Here is a 27,274-nt window from a genome sequence, read left to right as displayed (position 1 = left end):
ATTATAGAAACTATAGAATTATCGTATTTCATTAAAAGCGTGACAAAAAAAAATTACCCTTTAAATACAAACAAAAAAAAATTAAAAGACAAAGATTTCGCTTACTAAAGAAAAGAAAAAGAAAATAAATTTTTATTTTCTTTATGTTCTTTAATTTATTTCATTATTTAGATGTCACGTTCTTAAATGACATTTTGTAGTTGTCAATGTATTGACATTGGCAACTGCAAAATGTCATATTTTCCTTAAGACGGATAGTGAATTTAGAAAGTATTTAAACATAATATATTAAGATAACTATATGTATTCTGCAAGACATTGTTTAATAAATTTTTGTAGTAATACATAGCTAATATATCCCCGCAGGGTGCCCCCCGTAAAGACGAGCACGGAATCAGACCGCGGTGAATTGAAACTGATTCAGGACCCGCAGTTCCGAAGACTCAAGTCTACGGTCGATTTGGACCTGGCTTTGCAGATATATAATGTTTATAGGTAAGTGGAGCTTAGAGGGTTATGAGGGAGTGGTGTGTGGTCCCGCCCTAGAATAGGACCACTCTATATTCTCCCGTCGATGTCATACGAGGCCGCCAAGGAACACATAGACTGCTGAGTGCTGATAGACGTTACATAGGCTACTTTTTCAGCTAGTTTTTTTAATAACCAAGTCTTGCCCGCGGCTTCGACAGCGTGAATTTCTATCCGTAAGCGGAACGGTCACGATTTTCATACAAGCTTTCACCGCCAATTATAATCATTTAGGGTTTGAATTTAGATAAAAAAAGGCGGCCTATGTTTGAACGAGGGTCTTTACATGCATACCAATCAAAATCGGTCCAGCGGTTTAGTGAAAGCGGAACAGACAGACAGACTTTTGCATTTATATTATTAGTATGGATATGAATCATTATTTTTTGGAACAGAAACGACTGCTACGACGAGGAGTCCCGCTTGAAGAAATGCTGTGAGGAACTGAAGCGCAAGTTGGAGCAACTGAACGACGCCGCAGCCGAGGAGCTGGGGGAACATCTGAGGGCCGCCATCGACAACTGTGTGGCCGGCATGAGGTTGCTTTTTTTATTTTTTTTTATAGCCTGTATTTTGTGTCCCATTGCTGGGCAAACGCCTTCCCTTCTGTCTTCCAAAGGTCTCTATCCTGATCCATTTGTTGCCAACCTCGCCGAAACCTGTCCAAAACATCCCGCCATCTCGTTCGTGGTGGTGGCCCTACGGGAACCCAATTTGTTTGGTGACCTGTGCCCATCCCTCTGGCGGCCATGATGGCAAAAATGCTCCGCCCATTTCCACGTGAGCCTCGCTGTCTTGGCGTTCACATCAATGATCCGGGTTTTGGCACGTAAATCTGTGTTTCTCGCCCTATCAATTCTGCGAACACTTATGCATGAGGTTACATCATCCATATCTCCACACTATTATTATATACTAGCGGCCAGTCCCGGCTCCGCTTGGGTGAAACCCGGTTTATACACCTAAAAACCTTCACACTAACTATTGGTGAAAAATGTGCAAAAATCCTATATAGACTGTTCAGTTATTGCAATGAGGCTACTTGCCTGCTACTAGCTAGCGGCAGTCGTAAGTCATGCCTGATGCCTTTAGGTGACTTGCTGTTCAGTTATTACATTGAGACTACTTGCCACTGAATAGCGGCAGTCGTAAGTCATGTGAGGTGCCTTTAGGTGACTTGAATAAAATTTGACTCCGGAATTAGCAATAACAAATACACTTGATAAGAAAGAAGTCGATTTGCCAGTGGTAAGACAATTAATTAATTGGCTATTCAAATGGGTAAAAAATATAGTATATAAATGTATTGAAATAATTAAATGTCGCTTTAATTGATCAGTTTTATTAATTATGAATTTTCCTATATTTCGGTCTTAAAGTAGGTACATTAAGAATGCTTTTTGACTCCAAAATCCGTGACGTCACAATACATTACCGTCATACAAGCTTCATATAAAATTTCGTTTTTGACATTAGAAAAAAGTTTCTGATTGAATGACTACTTTGGGGAATAGTCTAAATTTACATACATAAATATTAAAACTTGTACACGTACATTATAATTTATTTTTTTTCACAGATACTTCCGTCTACAGTCTGATGGACCGAAAATAGAAGAAATCAGCGAGAAAAATCCCTTAGTGCCTAGGTGAGATATTTTTGTCTAAATTAACTTTTTGCGTGCTTGCCATTCGCATCGAGGTGAGGTGAGGTGAGTGAGAACGAATGATATTAGCGACACTCTTATTCCATAGAGCTAGAGGTTTTTTTGGCCGGCTAAAACTTCAATAAGTATGGTGGGATCCTATATAAAGAAAATGTGGCGTTCCAAGCGTTTAGGTACCACTTGGGTGGTATTTAGTTAAGGCTGTATTTAGGTAGTTAAATAGTTGGTTGATTATATTGTGGAATAAAAGAAAAACAATTAACTTTATTCACATTAATTGGAAAAAAATTTCAAAGTTCACACAAAAATCAATTTTTTGGGAAACAGACATTGAAAGTTTAAACTGTAATAGCTAGAGTTCTAGTTACTGTAAACATACAATTGCAATTTTCTCACGTTGTGTATATGATTTAGAGACGTTTATTATATGAAAACGTAGCCCTTTGCATAAGTTTGTTTTTTTATTCAAATTCAAATTCAAATTCAAATTCAAATCATTTATTCAGAAATTAGACCTTCACAGGCACTTTTTCTCGTCAATCTTTAAATTTATAGTTATTTCTCACAAGCTAGAAACTACTGGCATTTCGGAACGACCACTGCTGAGAAGAAATGCCGAAAGAAACTCATTTGAACAGTGTTGGTCCCTATCATGCCAGATCGGCTTACCATTATTGTTTCTTACAAAAAAAATTTTTTTTCTTTTCTTTCTAATAATATATAAAAGTACATAATGTACATAGTCAAAAGGTATATCAAAACAGGTTATGATTGTGATCCGAGTGCTGATTATAATATATATATATATATGTAAAGAAATAAGATTATTATTTCTTCATTTTGAATTTGCCGCGCTTTGCGTTGTCGACAAAGCAGCATGGTAAAGTTGGTAAAACAGTTCTGTTATTTAAATTTGCCGCGTTCAGTCACGTCAATGTCAAGTCGATAGACGTCAGACAGAATAATTTCAAAATATAGGAGGTGGTAAAATAATTTGTTGATGATTGTATTGTGAAATAAATTGGTGGATATAATTTTGATAAAAAGTGTAAGAAATAAACTTTATTGTCGTTTCTTTGTTTACAGGTATGTACCTTTATATTTTAAAATGTTAGTTTAAGTCGATAGTAAGAAATAGTGAATGTTAGTTAATACAAAATAAAAACTTTGTTTACAGCAACACAAGAGTTTATTTCCAACACTCCTGAAGAATTAAGATAAGATCTTATAAAACGACAATCTTGTTTTAATGAAAAATGGAGAAACTTCAATTTAAATTTACATTATTGCCCGGAAGTGATGGAAAGTCAAATGTGTATTCTATAACCTCAATAACCACTAAGGACAACAAAGTGTATGCAATACCTGAGGAGTTTCAGGCGGTTGGCCATCACAAAGAAATCATTAAAACCTCTGCATATAATAAAGTGAAGAATAGCTTAAAAAAAAGGTTCCAAACAAGAAGAGTCTGGATAACAATGACACAAGAATTGGCTGGAATTTATTTAGATGAAGACGGAAACGTGCAATTTGGAGATCAATTTTTAGAAGAAATAATAGAAGAAGAAGTGGCGCAGAAGAACGAGTCAGGTACACTAGAAAAATTATTTGAAAAGTTTATAGAAACCACGCAAGCAAATAGGCAGCAAAGTTTAAAATCAATTGCAGAAAAATTTGTATTAGAAAAATTTACTAGTAAAAATGCCAACGCAAATCTGTGGATTGACATTTTTGAAAAAGAATGTTTGCGATGTGAGGTAACATCGGATGAAAAAAAAATTGAAATACTCAGATTGTTTTTGGATAAGACCTGCGCTGACTGGTATAGTTCTATGATTATGAAATTGTCATTCAAATCTGAATGGTCTATATGGAAAAGCAAATTTTGTGAGACATTCGCCAATAAGGGATGGAACCCAGTCACTTACGCACTGTTTTTTAAATACAAAGATGGTTCTTTACTAGAATACGCTATAAAAAAGGAAAAACTTCTGCTGGAGATGAGACCATCAATTGATACAGGTACTTTGACAGATCTTATTGCAGCGGGATTACCAGAATTCATTTTAAACAAAATAGACCGAGAAATTCTAAAAGATACAATGGATTTATTTAATGAGCTGAATAAGCATGAACACTCGATGAATAAAAGAAATTTTGTGGCCAAGAGAAATTATGGAAATCAGAAGTCTTATGTTAAAACCGAAACAAAAATTCCATGCAAAATATGTGAAAAATTAAATAAGGGCTCGCGTTATCATTCTGAAAATTTATGCTGGTTTAAAGAAAAAGAAGAGGAAAAAATTAAGAAAAATTCCATTAGGCATGTCAATAATTCAGTAATTGAAGCAGAATTAAATGAGGCTGATCAAAAAAACTAATAGTAACACCATTGATAACTGTCAAACTAACTATAAATGATAAATTACAAATAAACGGAGTCTATGACTCAGGCTCTAATGTCTCTTTGATAAATTCAAAATTATTGAAGTTAAAAAAGAACGAGAACAATACTTATACAAATGAAGCAAATTTAATAACAATTAATGGTGTTCAAAAGACAAGTGGTTTGACAAGCTTAAAAGTAAAGATTTTTGGATTAGAAAAACAAGTTGATGTGTACATTATTGATGGAAAAAATTTTAAGTATGACTTTTTAATTGGATTAGATTTAATAAAAATATTTAAACTTATTCAAACTGAAGACTTAGAAATTATACAGAAAAGGTATCCAAATAATGATAAAGTCGATAAAGTAGAAGAATTTAGTACAACTTTTAATTACACATCAGGAAAAGAAAAAGAAAACAGTAGTATCTTAAAAAAATACGAAATAAATTTCAATGAACATGTAAATGAAGAAGACTTTGAAATGAAAATAAATCATTTAGATGAAGATAAAAAGGAAAATATAAATAAGTTGATAAATGAATACAAATCTGTCTTTGCAAAAGATAAATACGATGTTGGTACTGTTAATGGGTATGAAGCGAGAATAGACTTATCAGTGGAAAAATACTGCAGTAAAAGGCCTTATAAATGCACTATGGAAGATAAAAAAGAAATAGAACATCAAATAGCAAAATTATTAGATAACAAGCTAATAGAAGAATCTTACAGTCCTTTTGCAGCACCCGTAACACTAGCATTTAAAAAAGAGGATAACAAGAAATCAAGATTATGTATAGACTTCAGGGATCTGAACAAAATTGTGGTACCTCAAGCTCAACCTTTCCCTTTAATTGAAGACTTAGTAATTAAGACTAGAAACTGTACTTTTTTTTCAACCTTAGATATAAATTCTGCGTTCTGGTCTATTCCCTTGCGGATAGAAGACAGAAAGAAGACAGGATTCGTAACTCAAGAAGGTCATTTTCAGTGGACCTGCTTACCCTTTGGTTTAAAAACATCCCCAGCAATTTTCCAAAGAATTTTAAGTAATATTCTAAGAAAATACAATCTTTCAGAATTTGCTGCTAATTTTATAGACGATATTTTGGTTTTTTCAAGGAGTTTTGATGAACACATTAATCATTTGACGCAATTACTGGACGCTATAAAAAAAGAAGGATTTAGACTAAAATTCACAAAATGCACATTTGCGTCAAACTCGGTTAAATATCTCGGTCATATAATTCAAAATAATTCAGTTCAGCCAGTCAAAGACAATGTCATTTCCATTAAGAATTTTCCTATTCCCAAAACTCAAAAGCATATAAGACAGTTTCTTGGGAAAATTAATTTTTACCACGAATACATACCGAGGAGCGCTATAATATTAGATCCTTTGCACAATTTATTAAGAAAAAATCAGAAGTTTGTTTGGTCTGATGAATGTCAAAAATCGTTTGATATGGTAAAAAATCTATTATGCTCTCAACCGATTCTAGAAATATTTGACAAAAATTTGCCTATCAATATTTACACTGATGCTTCTATAGAAGGCGTAGGCGCTATTTTAAAACAGGTACAACTAGATGGAAAAGAAAAACCAGTAGCTTATTTCTCAAAAAAACTAAACGAAGCCCAGAAGAAAAAGAAAGCTATATATTTAGAATGTTTAGCTATAAGAGAAGCTGTTAGATACTGGCAATATTGGTTATTGGGTAGGTCATTTACAGTGTACTCAGACCACAAACCTTTAGAAAATATGAATTTAAAATCAAGAACTGATGAGGAACTGGGAGATTTGACATATTATTTGTCGCAATACGAATTTAAAATAAAATACGCTCCTGGGAAAAATAATCTCGAGGCGGACTGCTTAAGCCGAAACCCAGTATTGGAGATAAATGAAAATACAGATGAGCAATTAAAAGTAGTGAATTTGATAAATTTGGAAGATATTATAGAAGATCAAGAAAGTAATACAGAAATACAAAAGAATAAAAATAAATTAATAAAAAAGGAAAATCTATACTACAAAAAAGTTGGAAACAAGGAAAAGATAATTTTATCAGAAAGATTCAGTTTAAAACTTCTTAAAAATGTCCACGAAAGCTTATGTCATATTGGTGTCGGACAAATGCAGAAAATGGTTGGTCCTCTCTTTTCTACAAATGAAATGTCAGCAAACATCAGAAAGATTTGTAGGAACTGTACGACTTGTATAAAAAATAAATCAAGAGGACATGGCAAATTTGGACACTTGTCTCATCTAGGACCAGCCACAAGACCTTTTGAGATAATTTCTATAGACACAATAGGAGGTTTCGGAGGCTCAAGATCTACAAAAAAATATCTTCATTTGTTAGTAGATCATTTTACCAGGTACGCGTTTATTCTTACTTCGAAGACTCAAACTGCAAATGATTTCATAAAGCTTGTCAAGAATATATCGGAAACAGAGGTCATAGGTATGATTCTCACAGACCAATACCCAGGTATAAATTCTTATGAATTCAAAAAGTTTTTGGATGACAAACAGATACCAATAGTATTTACAGCAGTAAATGCACCATTCTCTAATGGTCTTAATGAAAGACTAAACCAAACATTAGTGAATAAAATTAGATGTCGAATCAATGAAAGTGAGAAAAAGCAGGCTTGGACATCCATAGCTCAAGAATGTGTAAGCATATACAATAAAACTGATCACTCAGTTACTGGATTTTCACCATCTTATCTGTTGTATGGTACAAATGTATCAATTCTACCAGAACAACTCAAGCAAGAAGTATCACATAATGATTGGATAAGGGATAAAAATATTGCATTTGCAAATACTATAAAATCACATGAATACAATAAAAGATTATTTGACAAAAAACGAAAACCTTGGATATTTAATGTTGGAGATATGGTCTTTGTGGAAAATGGGAATAAATTAAACAGGAAAAAACTAGATGAATTGAAAATTGGGCCATATAAGATAATTGAAAAAATTTCTAACTCAATTTATAGAGTAGATACAGGTCACAAGAAAATAGAATCAAATCTTTTCCACATAACAAAGCTTATTCCTGTCCCAGGTAAAGAGGAGTTACTACAAGAATAAGAAGAGTGATATCATATGATAGAAATTTCGAGAAGAAATTTCCTCCGAGGGGGGGAGATGTAAAGAAATAAGATTATTATTTCTTCATTTTGAATTTGCCGCGCTTTGCGTTGTCGACAAAGCAGCATGGTAAAGTTGGTAAAACAGTTCTGTTATTTAAATTTGCCGCGTTCAGTCACGTCAATGTCAAGTCGATAGACGTCAGACAGAATAATTTCAAAATATAGGAGGTGGTAAAATAATTTGTTGATGATTGTATTGTGAAATAAATTGGTGGATATAATTTTGATAAAAAGTGTAAGAAATAAACTTTATTGTCGTTTCTTTGTTTACAGGTATGTACCTTTATATTTTAAAATGTTAGTTTAAGTCGATAGTAAGAAATAGTGAATGTTAGTTAATACAAAATAAAAACTTTGTTTACAGCAACACAAGAGTTTATTTCCAACACTCCTGAAGAATTAAGATAAGATCTTATATATATATATATATATATATATATCGATGTGAAACACAATTAACTTACATGAAAATATATGAGAAACGAGATGACCAGTTCCCTCTGGCAGCACCCGTTCACGAGTTGACGCATGGGACAGCCATCGCGTAGCTCAACCATAATAGAGGGAACCTCACGACCCGGCCCACGACGCCACCACCAGATTGACCATTTGAGTGAGCATGACACACTCGATTCCCATGACTTCATAATTACAATTCTTATTCGTCGAAATAGAAGTATAATTCAGACACTTGAAGATCACAAATCACGTACATGTTTTACAAATAAAATTTAAATGCCATACGAATTATTATAACAAAATTCAAAATTGTGAATAAAATAATAAAAAACAGTAAAATAAAAATTAGGAGATCATGTGTGGAGTGGCAAAGTTGTCGGGAGGATCCAAGCGTTTTTATCAGTCAAATAGGCGTTAATTGTGTAATACGCTTTATCCATTAAATTTTTCTTAACATAAATTTTAAAATTTTTCATTGGCAGATTAATAGCCTCTGCAGGGAGTTTATTGAATAATTTTACACTTTGACCCACGAAAGACCGCCGAACCTTTTTAAGCCTGAATCTATTCATACAAAGTTTGTGCTTATTTCTAGTGTTTACACTATTTACTTCGTTTAATTTTTTATATAAATGTAAATTTGATTTGACAAAAATAAGCACATCAAAGATATACTGACATACCACAGTGAGGATGTTAATTGATTTGAAGAGTTCTTGAAGAGAATCTCGAGGTTTTAACCCATAAATAAAACGGATAGCTCTTTTCTGTAATACAAAAATTTTTCCTATGTCAGCTGCATTACCCCAAACTAATAGTCCGTAGGACATAATGCTATGAAAGTAGCTGAAATACACAAGTCTAGCTGTATCTATGTTCGTACACTGTCTGATCCTTCTCACTGCAAAAGCTGCCGTACTAAGTTTTTTGGCCGTGATTTCAATATGTTTATCCCACTTTAATTTGTCGTCCACAGTAATGCCCAGGAATTTAGTACTATGTACCCATTCCAGAGCTTTACCATTTACTGTTAAAGGTATAACATTGTGCGAGTTATTTAAGAGAGAAAATTTAATACATTTTGTCTTCTCTGTATTTAGAGCTAAGTTGTTGGTTGTAAACCAGTTAAGCACTACCGACATGCTATTACTTATAAAGTTATAGTTTTCACTTTTTCTATCGACTTTAAATAATAAGGATGTATCGTCTGCAAATAGAACTACTTCGCATAAATGTTGGGCAAGGCATGGGAGGTCGTTAATATAAATCAAAAATAAAAAGGGACCGATAATGGAGCCTTGAGGTACGCCTATGTGAACAGGTGCACTATCGGAAATTGTTTTGTTAATTTCTACTCTCTGTGTTCTATTATCTAGGTAAGACGAAAGAACACTAAGAGCCGCGCCAGTGACACCATAATGTTGAAGTTTATTTTTGAGTATATTATGATCTACACAGTCAAAAGCTTTCGATAAGTCACAGAAAATACCTACGACATCTTGCTTGGATTCCCAAGCTTCATTAATTATTTCGACTAAAGTGGCTGCTGCATCAGTAGTTGAACGACCTTTATCTATCTATAAATAAATAAATAAATATATTAGGACAAATCACACAGATTGAGCTAGCCCCAAAGTAAGTTCGAGACTTGTGTTATGGGATACTAACTCAACGATACTATATTTTATAACAAATACATATATAGATAAACATCCAAGACCCGGGACAATCAGAAAAAGATCATTTTCCATCATGACCCGACCGGGGATCGAACCCGGGACCTCTCGGTTCAGTGGCAAGAACTTTACCACTGCGCCACCGAGGTCGTCAAATGCATGTTGCATTAAAATCGCAAAATATCAATTTCCCATCTTTTTTTCACAAAATCTCCACTATCTCTAGAATCTGCCGCAAATAAAGTTAAAATAATTTACAGATACTTCACATGGGGGGCCGCGATTCGGGTCGAAACTAGTTCTTTAGCGGAAGTAGAGGCGGCCCTGTTCGGGGACCAGGGCCAGCTGGTCATGGCCCACAACGGGTGGGTCATGAACGCGGACCCACTGCAAGATTTCGCCTCGAAGGAGCATAATGGAAGAGTTTATCTGAGGAGGGAACTGATTGCGTGGGGAGACAGTGTTAAATTGAGGTTAGTCTTGTGCGATTTTATTGTCTTCACATTGAGACTCTTAGTGGGAATCTAATAGATATTTAAAGTTGCATTTTAAGCACTTGGGAACAAAGCACACTAGCGCCACTGGTCAAACTTTCGCGCGTCCAAATAGAAAATTAAGAATTTTTGAATCAAGCACTCACGACGCGCGCGTACTGAATCCTTTTTGCCGACTGGTTGGAGGGGAATATGGCGCGCGCGTCTCGGCCGTTGTTATATTGTACATATGTCCCGCCCCATTTTTTGAAAAAAAATGCGTTCAGCCGTTTGGAAACCGTCAGCACTTTTCTAGCTGATGAGAGGATGACGCCAATTTCGAAGTCTGCGGTGTCTTAAATTTTTAATTTAGGTTACTTTTTAATTTGCTCAAAATGGTTTTTAAAATGTTTAATTTAGTTCGTTCTTTTTTTTTTATTTTAAATTTTGGTAGTTTCTAATTTTTTATTCGAGATAGTTCTTTTTAAAATCAGATATGGTGATCGTCCCGAGGACAGCGTGTTCCTATGGTCCCACATGCGGCAGTATGTGGAGTTGACCGCGGAGGTGTTCGATGGCGTTCGACTGGACAACTGTCACTCCACCCCGCTACATGTGAGTCAACTTGATATCTCTCTCATCTTCGCTTGTTCCCAATCATTACGATGCTCAAAGTCTGGAAAATTCAAATGACAGAGAGAGAGAGAGAGAGAGAGAGAGAGAGAGATGGAAATAAATAAATTTGTATGTATGAAGGTGGCAGAGTATATGTTGGACTGCGCCCGCAACGTGAAGCCCGACCTGTACGTGGTGGCGGAGCTGTTCACCAACTCCGACCAGGTCGACAACATCTTCGTCAACCGCCTCGGGATCACCTCGCTTATACGTGGTAAGGAGCACTGACTGTGTACTTAATGTCTCCACTCCACACTATCGCGGAGAAGTTCGCCGAACTTTGTCGGATTCGCCATACATTGCTGGTTTTTCATTGTGGTAAATAAAAGCACTCATATAAACTACGCAATGTTCAGTTAATGCATTCGCGTTCGCGTTCGACGATAATGTGGAGCCCGCATAAGACTTAGATAGAGAAAGCTGTAGACATTCATCTTTCGTTTCGCTCGTAGAAGAAAGAGAAACGTATAAATAAATTAACGGTGGCCATCAAATTCTTCATAGTAGACTTTGACTACATATTGTAATGGAAAACTATAATATTTTGTAATAAATTTCTTTATCTAGTGTGGAATAATTTGAAAAGAGGATTATTTAGTTTCCCTAATAAACAAAATAAATTGGTATGAAACAAAATAACCTAGTTACTAATCCTAACTAATATTATAAATGCGAAAGTAAGATTGTTTGTTTATTACCCCTTCACGCTTTATCTGTTCAACCAATTTTCTTGAAATTTTTCATACACTTAGTTTTGAAGTACCTACGGAGACGGACATACTTTCTGTCCCGAAATTCCCACAGGAGCGAAGCCACGGGACGCAGCCAGTACTTATATAGCCAAACGGTGTAGACAAAGATAGATCTCTCGTTTTTAAGAGGCGCAAAGCGCGTGGGACTCCCACGAGCAGGGTCGACTGGTCCACCGATTCGGCGGGCGACCGGTCGGGTCGTTCATCCGGCCGCCCAGGCGCGCCGCCGCGCCGCGGGTGGCGCACGCAATGCTACTGGACTTGACGCATGACAACCCTTCGCCCTTGGACAAACGGTCAGTTGCTCAATCTATACTATTATTATAAAGAGGTAGGTGAGCGTTTGTGAGTTTGTATGTTTGAGGCGGGTAATCTCCGAAACCACCGAACCGATTTCAACAATTCTTCCACCGTTAGAAAGTTACATTATCCAAGATTGCTATAGGCTATGTTTTATCTCAAAACTCCCACGGGAGCGAAGTAACGGGCAATATCTAGTAAAAATATAAAATGTTTTAATTTCAGATTTGCATCTGTTTGGTAGACATATTGTAACTTAATTCTGTTAGTAACTTATACATTACGTAATTTTTACTTTTTATTAAGAAAATTGCTCTACAGCAAGTCGACTCTTATAAGTTCCAAAAACATACCTGCGTTTCGTTTCGTTGATAGAAGTAAGAGAAATACGTATGAGAAATACACGAGAACAGACGGGATAGAGCTCTTCTTTTTTTTGAGTGTGTTAATTGCTAACACCGATGTCAAAACTTTTTCAAATCGCCTAAAGGCATCTGACATTACTTTTACTACTACCTACCGCGCCTATTAGCAAATAATCTTTTCTCACGATGTTTTCCTTAACCGGAAACAAGTGGTGCTATATGAAAAACTATAATACAGCTTGGTATACAAACCAACGAATTGGATTCGAACCTGGGACTTTTCTAACACAGTCTTAAACACCAGTTAACATCGTATTCCCAGTTTTACAACAATCTCGTCACTATGTATGTTCTATTCCATACTACGTTAGTTCGTCGTCTTTCGTCTTGTTTCCAAGGCAAAAGGTCCCTGTGAAGAAGTAATGAATCACTGAATGAAGTTGTTGTGAACAAAAAGTGAACATTCTCCAGTTCGGTGTTCGACATGCTGCCGTCCGCGGCGCTGGTGGCCATGGCGTGCTGCGCCACCGGCTCCACGCGCGGCTACGACGAGCTGGTGCCGCATCACGTACGTCCCTTTCATGTGTACAATAAATAAATAAATATATAGAGACAAATCACACAGATTGAGTTAGCTCCGAAGTAAGTTTGATACTTGTGTTATTGGATACTAACTCAACGATGCTATATTCTATATAACATATAAATATATAGATAGATACAAGACCCAAGTCAATCTGAAAAAGATAATTTTTCATATTGACCTGACCGGCGTGATAGACCAATAATAGCTTAGTGGTTATTTTATATATTAGGCGCACAAACATAATACAGATAATACAGTACATAATTTCATTCAACAATATTTTAAATCTAATCTATAATCATATACAGAGCAAGCAAGCAAGTATCAGAGTAATTGATTAAGTATAATAAATTTAAAACTTAAAAAAAAATATTAAAGGTAAATATTAAAACCACACACAGTTGTTACTTGTTCGTGTTCGTGTACCTAAATCGGTCACTTGTTTATCCGGCTCGAAGGATCTGAAGTAATATATTTTATCCCATTTCGTGGGGGATCGATACTGCAATTTACACAATGACCTTGACCTACAAAATTACACTGATCTGTATTTTGTTTTTAGATAACAGAATTGAGTTAACCAGCACCAGACACGAGTTTAATTTGGATGAACAGCAATATTTTTTTAGATATTTAAATCAATTATCACAAGCGTAACATGTCTTTTTATTGAAACTATTAAAAATCAATATTTTTGCGTACATTACAAATTATGTACTGTATAAACTCCAGGTGACATAAAACCTTATGATAGTTATATCAGCATTTCCCCTCAGATCCACGTGGTGGACGAGGCCCGCCTGTACGCGGAGTGGGGCGCGGCGGACGAGGATGAGCCGCGCGCGGGCGCCGGTGTCGGCATCCTCGCGGCCAAGCGGGTGCTCAACGACCTCCACGCCGAACTGGCCAGAACTGGATATTCTGAGGTACTTGATTGGTTTTGCTTCTAATTATTTTATTGCACTCTAGCTTTTGAAAGCGGAACAAACATGATTTTTATACAAATTTTCACCCCCGTATAGCCTATGTTTGAACGGTGGTCTTTAACTGCATGCGTACCAAATTTCATCAAAATCGGTCCAACGGTTTAGCCGTGAAAGCGGAGACAGATATACATTTGGCTAATAATTAAGTTTAAATGCTCAAACCGTCACTTTGGCCGCTACAAAAACCAAACTCTTCGGCTAGTACTAATATAGGTATAACAAAAAACAAACTTACATTATTTTTCGATACACTTGAAAATTCACACCACTATTAATTTATTCTATATAATGCGTTATCAAGTCTCTTGAAAAATGTGGTATGTTTCACACGTGCGTTGATCAATAAGTACTCAAAATTATCACGCTTTGCATTGCATTGCGTTAAAATCCAGCACGCTTGTATAATTATATTGTATTGTTATTATTATTATTGGACAGGTGTATGTGGATCAAATGGACGCTGATGTCGTCGCTGTGACTCGACATAACCCTAAGTCTCGAAAAGTAAGTATATTGCAATTAAACGTCAAACACAATTTCTGCGTTCTCCGTCGACGGATGTCAACGTGACAATTGTGCAATTGAGCATGACTATAAGCTTGATATATTCACTCATTTAAACGCCCTTGACAAACATTCGTGTATTAGGGAATAATACGCAAAGTTCGGCGCAGATGGCGCTGTCTGACGTGTGGTAGTAAACAATATAGCGCCAATTTTTACCAATTATTCTTTGTGTTTTCATTTAAAATATTATAGATATGGGAAGGATGGAAAGTGAACGAACCTTAGACCAGCAATGAATTCGGTTCCAATCGAGCACTGTCCCATTTTCGTGTTGGAAGTTGCAAACTAAAGTCACTACTTTAGATTGCAATGTCCAACACGAAAATGTACGAAAAGCAAGTTGTTAACACGCTGGCGCCACCTAGTGAGGTGGCACCAGTGTGTTAACATCTTGCTTTTCGTACATTTTTTATCCTTTGGATTAATGAACGGTTACGAAGATTCCTGAATTCAGAAACAACATACAATGCAACGCTGTTACATTGTTATTATTGTGGTATATTCAAAAGCATTCATTTATGATATGCATCATTGGTTAGTCCGCAATTGCGAAGTCACGAAAATACTTGTCATAAATGTAGGTAAATAATGTCCATCTATTGTATATAAGAATGTATAACTTTACATTTTAGGCAAATAGATAGTAGACAAAGAAATCATAGCGCGATGCGCATTTTAACTGTAATATTTTTTCTATATTTTTGTTTACCATCAATACGTCATATCTCAGTGCTGCCATCTGATGGAATAATGTTGCGATATAGAATGAATTTATTTATTGAAGTAACAGAGACTCATAATAATATAATTATATTTTTAGTCGGTGATCTTGGTAGCGTTCACGGCGTTCAATGCTCCGGACCCTGCGGACAACGGGAGATACGTCAAGCCTCTGAAGTTTGAGGGAGAATTGGAGGAGATCTTATTCGAAGCCGACCTCACGCATGTTGATCACAAGTGAGAACAAGTTGTGTTATTCGTTCAATTCATTCATTCAATCAAATATGTTTTCGATTCAATCTTTGATCTTTCCGATATTTATTGAATGTAATTAAAGATTATTCGTTTCATACAAATAAAGTTTTTTAGTTCCACAAATGTTTGTAGCAGTGCCTAATTTTATGAAAATTGTTTTTGTCAATTGATGGTGTATACATTATTTGCCTAAATGATATCTCGTGTTCATATGAAAACTGCAAAAGTGAAATTGAAAATAATTTATTGCACAAAACGTATTACATGATCGAATTGCCTAAAATACTACATATATTGTCATATTAGCATAAACATAGAACGACCAAATAAATAATATAATATGTTTATGTTAATACTAAAATCGGTATAAATTTTATAGAAAATCAATTTCCACGCAAGCGAAGACAGCGGAACACTAGTATAACAAATAAGTTTATTAAAAATTGTTCCATCAGGAAGACCGGGCGGCCGCTGCAGCCGCCGGCGGCCCACACCCGGCACCCGCGCATCATCAACGGCCTGTCTGAGTACTCGCTCAACCTCCATCGCCGCGTGGCCCTGTCCTCTTCCACCGTGTTCTCAGCGTCGCGCCGCGATGGACCGCACACGGTGCTGGAGTTCCGTCCGCTGAGGCCCGGCACTGTTGTGTGTTTGCGGTTGCATCATAATCAGCATGCAGTGAGTTTTTTTTCAAGGTTGCCCTCAAATAACATTTTTTATTTTGAACTAGAATTCCATGCATGGTGCACGTGGAGACTAAATCACTGAAAGCATTGACAGGTAACAACAGCATTCTTAAAGAGGCTTAACGTCAAGAATGAAATCAATTTCACACAATTTGACTGACTTGCAATAGGTTTCTCAATAGATATGTACATATGGAACATACAATCATGTTGGATATTATAGATAAACCACATAACGAGCCGCTCTCGGTCCGAGGGCGAGGAATCATTAAGCGGTTATAGTATAACAAGCAAATCTTCAGACGGCGCTGGGTCAGCTGAGCCGGCAGATAGAGCTGGTGCACGCGCAGCGTCCGGACGCGCTGGGGCTGGAGCCGCAGCTGTCGCAGCTGGGGCTGGGCGCGCTGGGCGCGCTGCTGCACCGCTGCGACGCGGAGGAGCGCGCGGCGCGCGGCGCCGGCGTCTACGACGTGCCCGGTCTGGGGCCCGCCGTCTACGCCGGACTGCAGGTTTACATTTGGAACGCTTTTGTTTTTTTCTTTGTTTGCCGCTCATTTGAATTAGGAAACGTTTTTTTGTTTTTTTATTTTTCTTGTGTTTTTAGTGGCCAATGAAATGAAATTAATTTCTTTCGAACTGTCGTTTATGTTAAAAATTAATGCATAAATACATAATATATAAGTGTTGTACTTACTTCTATTAATTCCTAACTAATATTATAAAATCGAAAATAAGTTTGTTTGTTCGTTTGTTACCTCTTCACGCTCTATCTACTCAACAAATATTTTTGAATTTTTGTATACATGTAATTTGAAGTGTGGAGAAGGACATAGGGTACCGGGAAATTAACTGTTCCCGTGGGAAATTAACGCGGGCAAAGCCGCGATCAAAAGCTAGTTTTCTGATAACTAGAGCTAGTTGGCCACAATGATTCGGAAGCACTAGAATACTAAATACTGAAAACTGTGACAATAAAAATAAATGATATTAAACAACCTATGAGATAATAAACGTTTGAGAAATAAACGTAATAATAACGGCTTCCAGGGCGTGGCCTCTATCCTCTCCGAAGTCCGTCCTTCAGACGACCTCGGCCACCCGCTCTGCGACAATTTACGCGCCGGTGATTGGCTGCTCGACTACCAATGGCAGCGTCTAGAACGAGACCCAAATTTGGCGCCAATAGCCTCACGCATACGCGAGATATTGCGGCCGCTGTCGGAAATCCCGCGCTTTTTGGTTCCCGCGTATGCTGATGCGCTATTGATGGCTCTGTACGATGAAGTTACAAAGGTTGCTTTGAGTAAATTGGGTAAGTTTGATCTTAATTTCTTAATTATATTGATAATGCTCATTCTCGATCGAAATGGTAATTTTTAAGCACGTTATGTTTGGTAACGTAATGTATGACGGAATGAAAATTTAAATTAAATGGAAATTTCAATTTGCTGAACGTGACAAATCCATGTATTGGATTGATGACGTTAGATCTGACAACTAAGGATGCCGAAGACCCTGAAAAATAAATTGAATAAAATTGGGCATGATGTTATTATCATTCTAAAGATTTTAAGTATATTCTTTTGTGATCGTGTTAAGTAGTAACAAATAATGTTTAAATCATAACTCTTGGCGAAAACTACTTTCAACTAGTGGAGGATAGACTCGTATTAAAAAACTACATAAATGTCGTGTAATGTCTGCAGGCGCCCCGGGGCGCGGCGGCTCGTTCTCCCGCGCGCTGGCGCTGACGAGCGTGCAGCTGACCGCGGCCCCCACCCACGCGGCGCTGCCCCCCCTCTCTCCCGCGCTGGCGCCGCCGCGGCCATCGAACGTGTCCTCGCTGTCGGCGGGGTTGCCGCACTTCGCCACCGGCTACATGAGGTGCTGGGGGCGGGACACGTTCATAGCTCTTAAGGGAATTTTCCTACTGACCGAACGGTACCAAGTAAGTTTGCTTTAAGATTTGTGATCTGTACTATCAATTTAAGTTGAAACCTGTATGCTATCTTGTATTCATGTTATATATATATATATATATATATATATATATATATATATATATATATATATATATATATATATATATATATATATATATATATATATATATATATATATATATGGCGGGCTTACTGCAGTACTGTATTATACTTTCAGACTGTAACTACAGCCGACCGAACTGAGAGCGACTCAAGACCTAGAACTTTTAAATTACAATTAATTAATACAAATTCAGTATAACATCTCCTATACTCTGTGACAACTCTGACTACATTATCAACGCTGACGGCTCTTTCCCTTTTAGCAAGGCCATCGAACATCTGTATATACCTCTCATTAACTATGATATAACATAGTGAATTGTTTCCAGGACGCCCGCTACCACATCCTGGGCTTCGGCGCATGCCTTCGTCACGGCCTCATTCCGAATCTACTTGACGGCGGCCATAATGCAAGGTTCAACTGCCGTGACGCCGTCTGGTGGTGGCTGCAGAGCATCAAAGAGGTTCGTAAAACATGACTACACATGAACATTTCTAATGTTTCTCGGACCATTCGCGTGAGAAACACTTGATTCTATATGTTTCTCTATCATGAAAATACGCATCGTGAATTTCAGGTTATTTGAAATCAAATCAAATCAAGTCATTTATTCAGAAATTAGGCCTTCACAGGCACTTTTTCACGTCATATTCTAAATTAAATGATGTTTACCAAAGCTACAAACTACTAGCATTTCGGAACGGACCACTGCTGAGAAGAAATGCCGAAAGAAAGTCATTTAAACACTGTTGGTCCCTATTATGCCAGAAGGGCTTACCATTTTTTAAATATAAATTTATGTGTAATTTTTTATCAGTAATATAACAATGTATGGTCAAAAGGTGTAAACATATATATATATATATATACTCCCGACCCGATCCACGAACTTGATCGTAACTAGTTTCTAGCAATCTTGAGTGTTTTAGTGTTTTATACGTTTATGAGAACAAATTTCTCACAGGTTTTCTTCGGCATGTGGTTCCCGCCCAGAAATAGAACCACTCCATATCCTCTATATAAGAAAACACTATTATACAATTTATCTTTTTTCTTCAGTACTGCACCCTAGTGCCCCAAGGCCACGCGATACTGTCGGACCCCGTGTCCCGGCTGTTCCCTAAGGACGACAGCGAACCCGCACCCCCTGGTGCCGTCGACCAGCCGCTACATGACGTCATGCAGGAAGCACTGGACGTGCATTTTCAGGTAAAAACATCATAACATCACCAATGTTTTATGATCGTAACTGGCAAGTTGACGTTCATTGAAAAGTGAGCTTTAAGGCGTCTTTGTAAGTACATTACATTGACAAGATGATTACTGATAGCAAGTAGTCCGCTAATTTGTTGTCAATGTAAAGTGTGTCTAAAGAGGACGTTTTAAAGCTCACTTTTCAATGAACGTCATCTGGCCTGGTAAGAGCAATTATTATTTCTGATTCTTAAAAGATTAAATTATTATTTCTGATTTTAAAAGATTGTTAATTTAAAATGCACCTTAACCCCCCACTCTAGGGTCTAGTGTTCCGCGAGCGCAACGCCGGCCGCGCGATCGACGCCCACATGTCGGACAAAGGGTTCAACATTCAGATCGGAGTGGACCCCGAGACGGGATTCCCGTTCGGAGGGAACGACGCCAATTGTGGCACCTGGATGGACAAGATGGGGTCCTCAGAACCCGCCGGCACTAGAGGTAAGGTTGTTTAAATAGGGAACAACTGCAATATTATCACGCCAGAGGGCGACACTAGCATTTGGTGTACGTGATGGAATTTTAGATAATACTGGAGCCTTAAGAACTTTTTAATCTAAGGTACATTTATCCTTACATATTATGAAATAAATTCCTCTGACGTGTCTCATATGTTAGGTATGTTTCCATTCTGTGTCACATCTTATTTATGTGTTACGGCTAAGCCCCGAAGTACCGTTACACATAATTTCGCCGGCTAGGTGCAGCCGGTCAACGTAGAGCCTAAGGGATAAATTATAATAAATATAGGTACATATATGAACAAATCACACAGATTGAGCTAGCCCCAAAGTAAGTTCTAAACTTGTGTTATGGGATACTAACTCAACGATACTATATTCTATATAACATTATATAGATAAACATCCCAGACCCAGGTCAATCTGAACAAAATCATTTTCCATGTTGACCTGGCCGGGAATTGAACCAGGGACCTCCAGTGTAGTAGTCCGGCGTGATGACCATTAGGTCACGGAGGTCGTCAGTCGTCGTCTGAAGTAAACTGGGGTTACAGTATTGTCGAATAAAACTTCACTTCTTTATAAACAAGTTATGTATTTCCATAGATTAACACATTAACAAATCAACATCATATTCATCAATATCAATCAATCAATATTCTATTGGACACGTCTGTCCGTTACTAGATACAACAACGGAATCCTTGCATCGCACTCTCCTCCGTCCAAGTAACTACGTCATAGGCAAATAGTAGAGCGTAGTGCTACGTTTCTTTTAAAATAAATCAATATAACAATTTATAGTAGATTAGTAGCCAAGGGCTGTAAGGCATCAATTGCAGCCCGAGATAGGCGTACGAGCGCATCGAGGGCGCCTGTAGTCCGAGGGTGCAATTGATGCTTACACACGAGCTTACTACTCTGCTTTACATCTCGATTGTGAGGTAAGCAGAAAAACACCGGCATTAGAAGAATAAAACATTTTATTACCTAGTTAAAATTTATAAATTTTCTATTCCCGCCTTTTTTCACTAAAAATAACCCAAGTCAAGAACTTTTTAATTTTTTTTTTTCAAGAACGAAATTGAGCTTCGCCGTTCGATATTTAAAATTGATGACTATTGTACTCATACGAAGACAAGGCTGAAAAGCGAAGCGACCTCTTTGGTCATTGGGCTGAATGCATTATGTCTATTGCCAGTATGAAGTGTTTTTTTAAATTACTTACCACCCTAGGGCTTTTCTAGCTACATTATTACCCTAAAGCGCACTTAAAAGCCCCATTTGGGGGTAAAAATGACATACTTACCGAATATGAGAGATGTAAAAGTAATAAAATAAAAACAGATACAAATAAAGTATTGCACGCAGGCAAGCCGGCGACCCCGCGCGACGGGTCGGCGGTGGAGCTCGTGGGGCTCGCGCACTCCGCCGTCAGCTGGCTCGCGGCGCAGCACCGCGCCGGCCGGTACCCCTACCCGGGCGTCGTCAGGAGGCACAGGTATGTTGTGAGCTGCCCGGCCGTCGTCAGGAGGCACAGGTATGTTGTGAGCTGCCCGGCCGTCGTCAGGAGGCACAGGTATGTTGTGAGCTGCCCGGCCGTCGTCAGGAGGCACAGGTATGTTGTGAGCTGCCCGGCCGTCGTCAGGAGGCACAGGTATGTTGTGAGCTGCCCGGCCGTCGTCAGGAGGCACAGGTATGTTGTGAGCTGCCCGGCCGTCGTCAGGAGGCACAGGTATGTTGTGAGCTGCCCGGCCGTCGTCAGGAGGCACAGGTATGTTGTGAGCTGCCCGGCCGTCGTCAGGAGGCACAGGTATGTTGTGAGCTGCCCGGCCGTCGTCAGGAGGCACAGGTATGTTGTGAGCTGCCCGGGCGTCGTCAGGAGGCACAGGTATGTTGTGAGCTGCCCGGCCGTCGTCAGGAGGCACAGGTATGTTGTGAGCTGCCCGGCCGTCGTCAGGTATGTCATTACTATTGTGCAAATATACAATGCCGTGCAATTATGTGGAAATTTTATCTACCGATATACAGGAAAAATCTTGTTTACATTATTAAATTACGCTCAATTGGCCATAATTTATCGTTATCGAGTTTGAAGTTAATGAATGTTTTATAGGTTTTATACGACACTCGATCTGACAGAATCAAATTCCATGTTTGAACTTTTAAGTGAAAGTACGTAAATAGAAGTCGAACAAAAACCGGCCTGAAAAATTGTATGAAAATCTTGGGAATTAATTATAACCCGGACGAAATGAATGGGAACATCGCTGCGTACAAACGTCATTTAGACAGGTCCAAACACAATTCCGTCGTGTTAATATTGACAGCAATGAATATTATTGTATTGTGTATTATTGTATTGTATGTAGAAGGCAAAAAATATTATTCAATTTAAAAATAAATAGGATCTCATGTGAATATTTGATCGATGTTGTTGTAATTGTGTAAGTATTAGGCAAAGACAAAGATTATTTATTTACAAAAACATGAGTTTACATTTTTTCTTTTTTACAATGTGGTGTTAAAAGAAAAACTTAATCCAACATGTGTCATCGTCCACGTTCGTTTATGCAAATTTAAAAACTTAGAAATTGTATTTTATTCTTATATTTTATTATCTTCGTAGGCAGGTGTCCTATAAAACACTTATGTATCCCTCGAAAGAAAGTACGTTTAAGTGTAAGTAATTTATTAAAGTACGTTACTCGTGTGTTTTCGACATACGCTCTTGTTAAAATATGTGACTTTCATTTCTCGATGAGCAATGTATAGTAAATTGTTCATCGAGATATGAAAGATTATTATACTTAATGATATATATATTACCACTTAACAGCAAGAGCTCATTGAAGTCCAAAGTTATAACGCCTTTTGGTCTATATAACACATCATCATTTTTAGAACGTATGCTAGCTTAACCTCCTACATACATACATTACATACATGCATACATGCTATGTACATACATGCAATGGGCCGACAAAAATTCGCGCCAAAACGTTTCGTTTTCACTCCAGAGACGGCAGCCTAACCTCCTGGACGTACTCACAATGGGCAGACAAGATTCGCGCCAATTTCGAGCGCTACTTCTGGATCCCGCCCGCGCCGTCCGCCGCGGACGCGCGGCCCGACCTCGTGCACCGCCGCGGCATCTACAAGGACAGCCACGGCGCCTCCCGCCCCTGGGCCGACTACCAGCTCAGGTGCAACTTCCCCATCGCTATGGCTGTGGCGCCGGAATTGTTTGACCCGAAAAAGTACGTATTATAGCTTAAAATTGCATGGCACTGTTCGAAATCCGTCATCTTCCATACGAATTCCCATAATTTAGGCTCAATATGTCCTTTCTCTCCGTTTCTATTAGCTGTCATATTCACGTCCGCTCGAAACTCCTTCCTATCCTCAGTCACAGAGTCTATCCATCTATATATATGTATATATGAAGGGTGTCTTTGTTTCCTTCTTTCACGGAAAGATTGAAAAGCAGTGAAACCATAGATTTTCTTTTGGCCACGTAAAAAAAAAAAAAATTCACCGGCGCTTTTTCAAGTAAAATTTTAAACCATTTAATATTTCTCAAAGCTACAAACTATTAGCAGTATGTGTCTACCGTAATATATGTTTACATTTTTATTTGTCAACAGAGCCTGGGCAGCGTTGGATATTGTAGAGAAACTGCTGCTCGGGCCCCTGGGCGTCAAGACCCTGGACCCTGAGGACTGGGCCTATCGCGGAGACTATGACAACTCTAACAGTAGTGACGACCCTAATGTGGCTCATGGATTTAACTACCACCAGGTAACATATCATATCCAGCCGGTTAGATCCCACCAGGCTATGTAAGTTCCCTTTTTCCTCTAATAATCCTAAATCTATCTATCTATCTAAATTTGTCTAAATTCCGGACTATTTTTTATTCTTTGCTGGTATGTAAGTTAAAATTTTGATTGGTATGACGATTTGTTTATATTTTGTGTCCCACATCTGGGCAAAGGTCTCCCTTTTCTGTTTCCACAACTGTCTATTCAATTCAGTTTCCGTATGACGTAATTTCAAAGGAGAATGGGAACTGGTATACTTTTAGATTGCATTTACAGGGATTATTATGTAAGTCAAAAGTATTGTATGTATTTTCCAGCCATTAATTTTTTTTTACTAGTTGGGGGAATCTTACATACTCATGTTTAATTTTTATTATATTCTCAAAAAAATCCACGTAGATCGGAATGTAAGGTTTAAATAAATATCGAATTAATCGATTGCCAATAATCGATTAAATTATTTTCATTGATTATACGTAACATACTAATGTATTATGAATATTGAATTTTATGTTATATAATTATTATATTACATTTGCCCAATATAGGTGACGACGCCCAAGTTTACATTTGCCCACGACGACCTCGGTGGCGCAGTGGGCAAGTTCTTGCCACTGAACCGAGAGGTCTCGGGTTCGATCCCCGGTCGGGTCGTGATGGAAAATGATCTTTTTCTGATTGGCCCGGGTCTTGGATGTTTATCTATATATGTATTTGTTATAAAATATAGTATCGTTGAGTTAGTATCCCATAACACAAGTCTCGAACTTACTTTGGGGCTAGCTCAATCTGTGTGATTTGTCCTAATATATTTATTTATTTATTATTAGGTAAATTATAAATATACTAACGTACAACGTGTATAAAATCGATTGATTCTGCCTCCGATAAAATTGATCATTGAAATGTCAATGTCAAATTCAAGCTTCCGTTTCGCAAATGTCAAATTGACATTGACACCACAACAATATCTGTCAATTTAATAGTTTTAAATGGAAACTACGCATGGAATTCCTAAGTAATATCCAATTTTTCGATACCTTATTTCTCAAGATCCCCATGTTTATAAAATCTGAAAATCAGCACCGTTATTCTATTGAATATAGTCTACTATTATGCAAAAGCTCATCATGGATCATTCGATTTCATAGGGGAACAAAACGTCCATACTAAACTTCCGTTCTCCTTTTGACAAATAATTTCCATGTAGGGTCCGGAATGGGTGTGGCCAATCGGGTTCTACCTGCGCGCGCGCCTCAACTTCGCGCACGAGGTGGGCCGCTACGCGCGCACCGTGGCGGCCGTGTACGGCGCGCTGGGCCCGCTCTGTGCGGAGATCAGGTCTAGTCCGTGGCGCGGGCTGCCTGAGTTGACGAATGCTAATGGCGCGTATTGCAGAGATTCTTGTCGTACTCAGGTGAGTTTTGCATTACTATGTCTAGGAAGTGCTGACCACAAGGTCAACACGAAAACTTATAGTTAATCAATTAAACTTATTTGTGTTTTGTTTAGAATCTATTAATGTGTTAAGACGCGTGTGTGAATCCGAAGGTTCTAGGAATCTTAAATACTGATATTTATATACTTGGAAGTGCATCTTTTCTTTTTTCACGTCAAATTTTGGTATTGGATTGAGTTTAGTTTTTAACGTGGAGTTAAAGTTTTTTGCCCCGGACAACAGCTAGTTCCACTACTAATATTATAAATGCGAAAGTAAGTTTATTTGTTGTTACCTCTTCACGCTTTTTCTACTCCACCGATGTTCTTTAAATTTTGCATTACATGTAGTTAAGAGCACAGCAAAGGACATGGTGGTACAACATGTCTCGAGAAATGGAACAATTCCCGTATACTAATACAAGAACGCGGGCAGAGCCGCATGCAAAAGGTAGTATAAAATATAATATCGTCTCGACACAGGCGTGGAGCTCCGCGCTGGTGCTGGAGGTGCTGCACGCGGCGCAGGCGGCGCGGCGCGCGCGGCCGCTGGGAGCGTGACGCGCGCGCGCCCGCCGCCTGCGCCACGCGCCCCGCGCGCCCTCCCCGCGCCGCCTCTACGCCGAGGTGTACTCCGCCCCGCCGCGTCCTCCCCGCCCTCATCGCCAGCGCCTCCCCTGCCTCGCCCGTCTGCTGCGCCGCAGACCCGCGCCCGAGCGCCTCGCCCGCACCATCTACAACTTCCTGCAGAGTCGCAGCGGATCGCTCGCGACCGTCGTTTACAGCGATCGATACTTCAAGTACGGGTTACCGCTCGACGCGATACCTGTCCCCTCGAGAAAGTTCGACGCGTTCGTTCAGATGAATAAAACGACCCATTATATCCCGCTTCGGAATCCGATACCGAAATTGTCTCCCGGCGCGGGAGTGTTGCGGGACGCAGACGCGCGCACAGTGTACCGCTCGCCGCGGTACGCCCCGCTGAGACGCATCCGTCGCGACGTTCCCCAACTGTTCGCTCTGTCTTCGGATGCTCGATTCGAAATGCGAGAATTCGAGCGCGAGGGCTGGCGTCGCCCGCTGGAGTACCGTCGTCCGCGCGACGGTTTTCCCCCATTCGCCTTTTACAAAGACCCTCCCCGGGCATCTCTGCAGCGCTGCGTCAGTCGGTCATCTTTAACTTCGATAATATCCACAGAAGCACGCATACCTCAATTCGCTTTGGACGAATATATGGAGATCGATATCAAATCGGATTCCGGTTCTATTCGCAAAAGACGGTCTAGCACAGTGTCCTACAAAGATAATAAAGATGAAAATAAAGAAAATGTGGTCCAGACGGCGAAAAGCGGGTTTTTGGAGCGCAAGATTTTAAACACAGAGCGGTATAACAACGGTGCGCAGGCGCCGCTGCTGGGGCGGGCGAGGCGATCATCTTTGGGGCGGGGGCCTCGCTCTTCGACGCGCAACGCACAGCGCGCAACTATACGCGCGGTATTGGCTAGTAGCGCGCTTTTTTACGCATTAGCCTTGATATCTTTCTACTTTTTGAGTCTGGCGTAAAAGTTAAAATGAAAATATATAGGGCTGATCGTCTAAATATATATATATATATATATATATATATATATATAGACCGGTCTCCCATAGTGCCATATTATTAGTGTATTAACAAATTTGTCACGTCTCTATCCCTTACGGTGTAGACAATACATTGAGATTCATTTCATTTGACGACCTCGGTGGCGCAGCGGTAAAGTTCTTGCCGCTGAACCGAGAGGTCCCGGGTTCGATCCCCGGTCGGGTCATGATGGAAAATGATCTTTTTCTGATTGGCCCGGGTCTTGGATGTCTATTTATATATGTATCTATTTATAAAATATAGTATCGTTGAGTTAGTATCCCATAACACAAGTCTCGAACTTACTTTGGGGCTAGCTCAATCTGTGTGATTTGTCCTAATATATTTATATTTATTATTATTTATTATTTTTATTTA

The 27,274-nt window shown here is 38.7% G+C and overlaps 2 protein-coding genes and 1 long non-coding RNA gene across 6 annotated transcripts in view; all 3 read left to right on the top strand.

The window, feature by feature from the left end:
* LOC128671056 (uncharacterized protein) overlaps nucleotides 1–27,001 on the top strand; it is a 35,682-nt gene extending 8,681 nt beyond the window's left edge. For all 4 annotated transcript variants that reach the window (XM_053747177.2, XM_053747178.2, XM_053747176.2 and 1 more), the window contains 24 exons: nucleotides 367–495; nucleotides 924–1,067; nucleotides 2,108–2,176; nucleotides 10,149–10,361; nucleotides 10,856–10,976; nucleotides 11,118–11,250; nucleotides 11,916–12,084; nucleotides 12,925–13,021; nucleotides 13,816–13,965; nucleotides 14,464–14,529; nucleotides 15,413–15,549; nucleotides 16,023–16,245; nucleotides 16,556–16,762; nucleotides 17,301–17,565; nucleotides 17,960–18,201; nucleotides 18,628–18,762; nucleotides 19,359–19,508; nucleotides 19,817–19,994; nucleotides 21,386–21,515; nucleotides 23,035–23,274; nucleotides 23,662–23,815; nucleotides 25,049–25,255; nucleotides 25,759–25,788; nucleotides 25,855–27,001. In XM_053747177.2, coding sequence (XP_053603152.1) covers nucleotides 367–495; nucleotides 924–1,067; nucleotides 2,108–2,176; nucleotides 10,149–10,361; nucleotides 10,856–10,976; nucleotides 11,118–11,250; nucleotides 11,916–12,084; nucleotides 12,925–13,021; nucleotides 13,816–13,965; nucleotides 14,464–14,529; nucleotides 15,413–15,549; nucleotides 16,023–16,245; nucleotides 16,556–16,762; nucleotides 17,301–17,565; nucleotides 17,960–18,201; nucleotides 18,628–18,762; nucleotides 19,359–19,508; nucleotides 19,817–19,994; nucleotides 21,386–21,515; nucleotides 23,035–23,274; nucleotides 23,662–23,815; nucleotides 25,049–25,255; nucleotides 25,759–25,788; nucleotides 25,855–26,838 — 4,573 coding nt within the window. In that variant the 3' untranslated portion in view covers nucleotides 26,839–27,001. The remainder of the gene's footprint in view (nucleotides 1–366; nucleotides 496–923; nucleotides 1,068–2,107; nucleotides 2,177–10,148; nucleotides 10,362–10,855; nucleotides 10,977–11,117; nucleotides 11,251–11,915; nucleotides 12,085–12,924; nucleotides 13,022–13,815; nucleotides 13,966–14,463; nucleotides 14,530–15,412; nucleotides 15,550–16,022; nucleotides 16,246–16,555; nucleotides 16,763–17,300; nucleotides 17,566–17,959; nucleotides 18,202–18,627; nucleotides 18,763–19,358; nucleotides 19,509–19,816; nucleotides 19,995–21,385; nucleotides 21,516–23,034; nucleotides 23,275–23,661; nucleotides 23,816–25,048; nucleotides 25,256–25,758; nucleotides 25,789–25,854) is intronic.
* On the top strand, nucleotides 2,689–8,120 carry LOC128671057 (uncharacterized). Its single transcript, XM_053747179.2, has 2 exons — nucleotides 2,689–3,280; nucleotides 3,372–8,120. The coding sequence occupies exon 2, from the start codon at nucleotides 3,451–3,453 to the stop codon at nucleotides 4,573–4,575; it is 1,125 nt and encodes a 374-aa protein (XP_053603154.1). The 5' UTR covers nucleotides 2,689–3,280; nucleotides 3,372–3,450; the 3' UTR covers nucleotides 4,576–8,120.
* LOC128671058 (uncharacterized) lies at nucleotides 21,522–22,274 on the top strand. Its single transcript, XR_008404810.1, has 2 exons — nucleotides 21,522–21,944; nucleotides 21,975–22,274. It is a non-coding gene; the product is annotated as an uncharacterized LOC128671058 (long non-coding RNA).
* Nucleotides 27,002–27,274: the final 273 nt, after the last annotated feature.

This window comes from Plodia interpunctella, chromosome 6 (genome assembly GCF_027563975.2).
Source record: "Plodia interpunctella isolate USDA-ARS_2022_Savannah chromosome 6, ilPloInte3.2, whole genome shotgun sequence".
Classification (NCBI taxonomy): domain Eukaryota; kingdom Metazoa; phylum Arthropoda; class Insecta; order Lepidoptera; family Pyralidae; genus Plodia; species Plodia interpunctella.
This window is presented reverse-complemented; position numbering and strand designations above follow the sequence as displayed.

What these genes read in the sequence shown, in the direction of transcription:
- LOC128671057 (XM_053747179.2), top strand. Translation starts at nt 3,451, where the DNA reads ATGGAGAAACTTCAATTTAAATTTACATTATTGCCCGGAAGTGATGGA.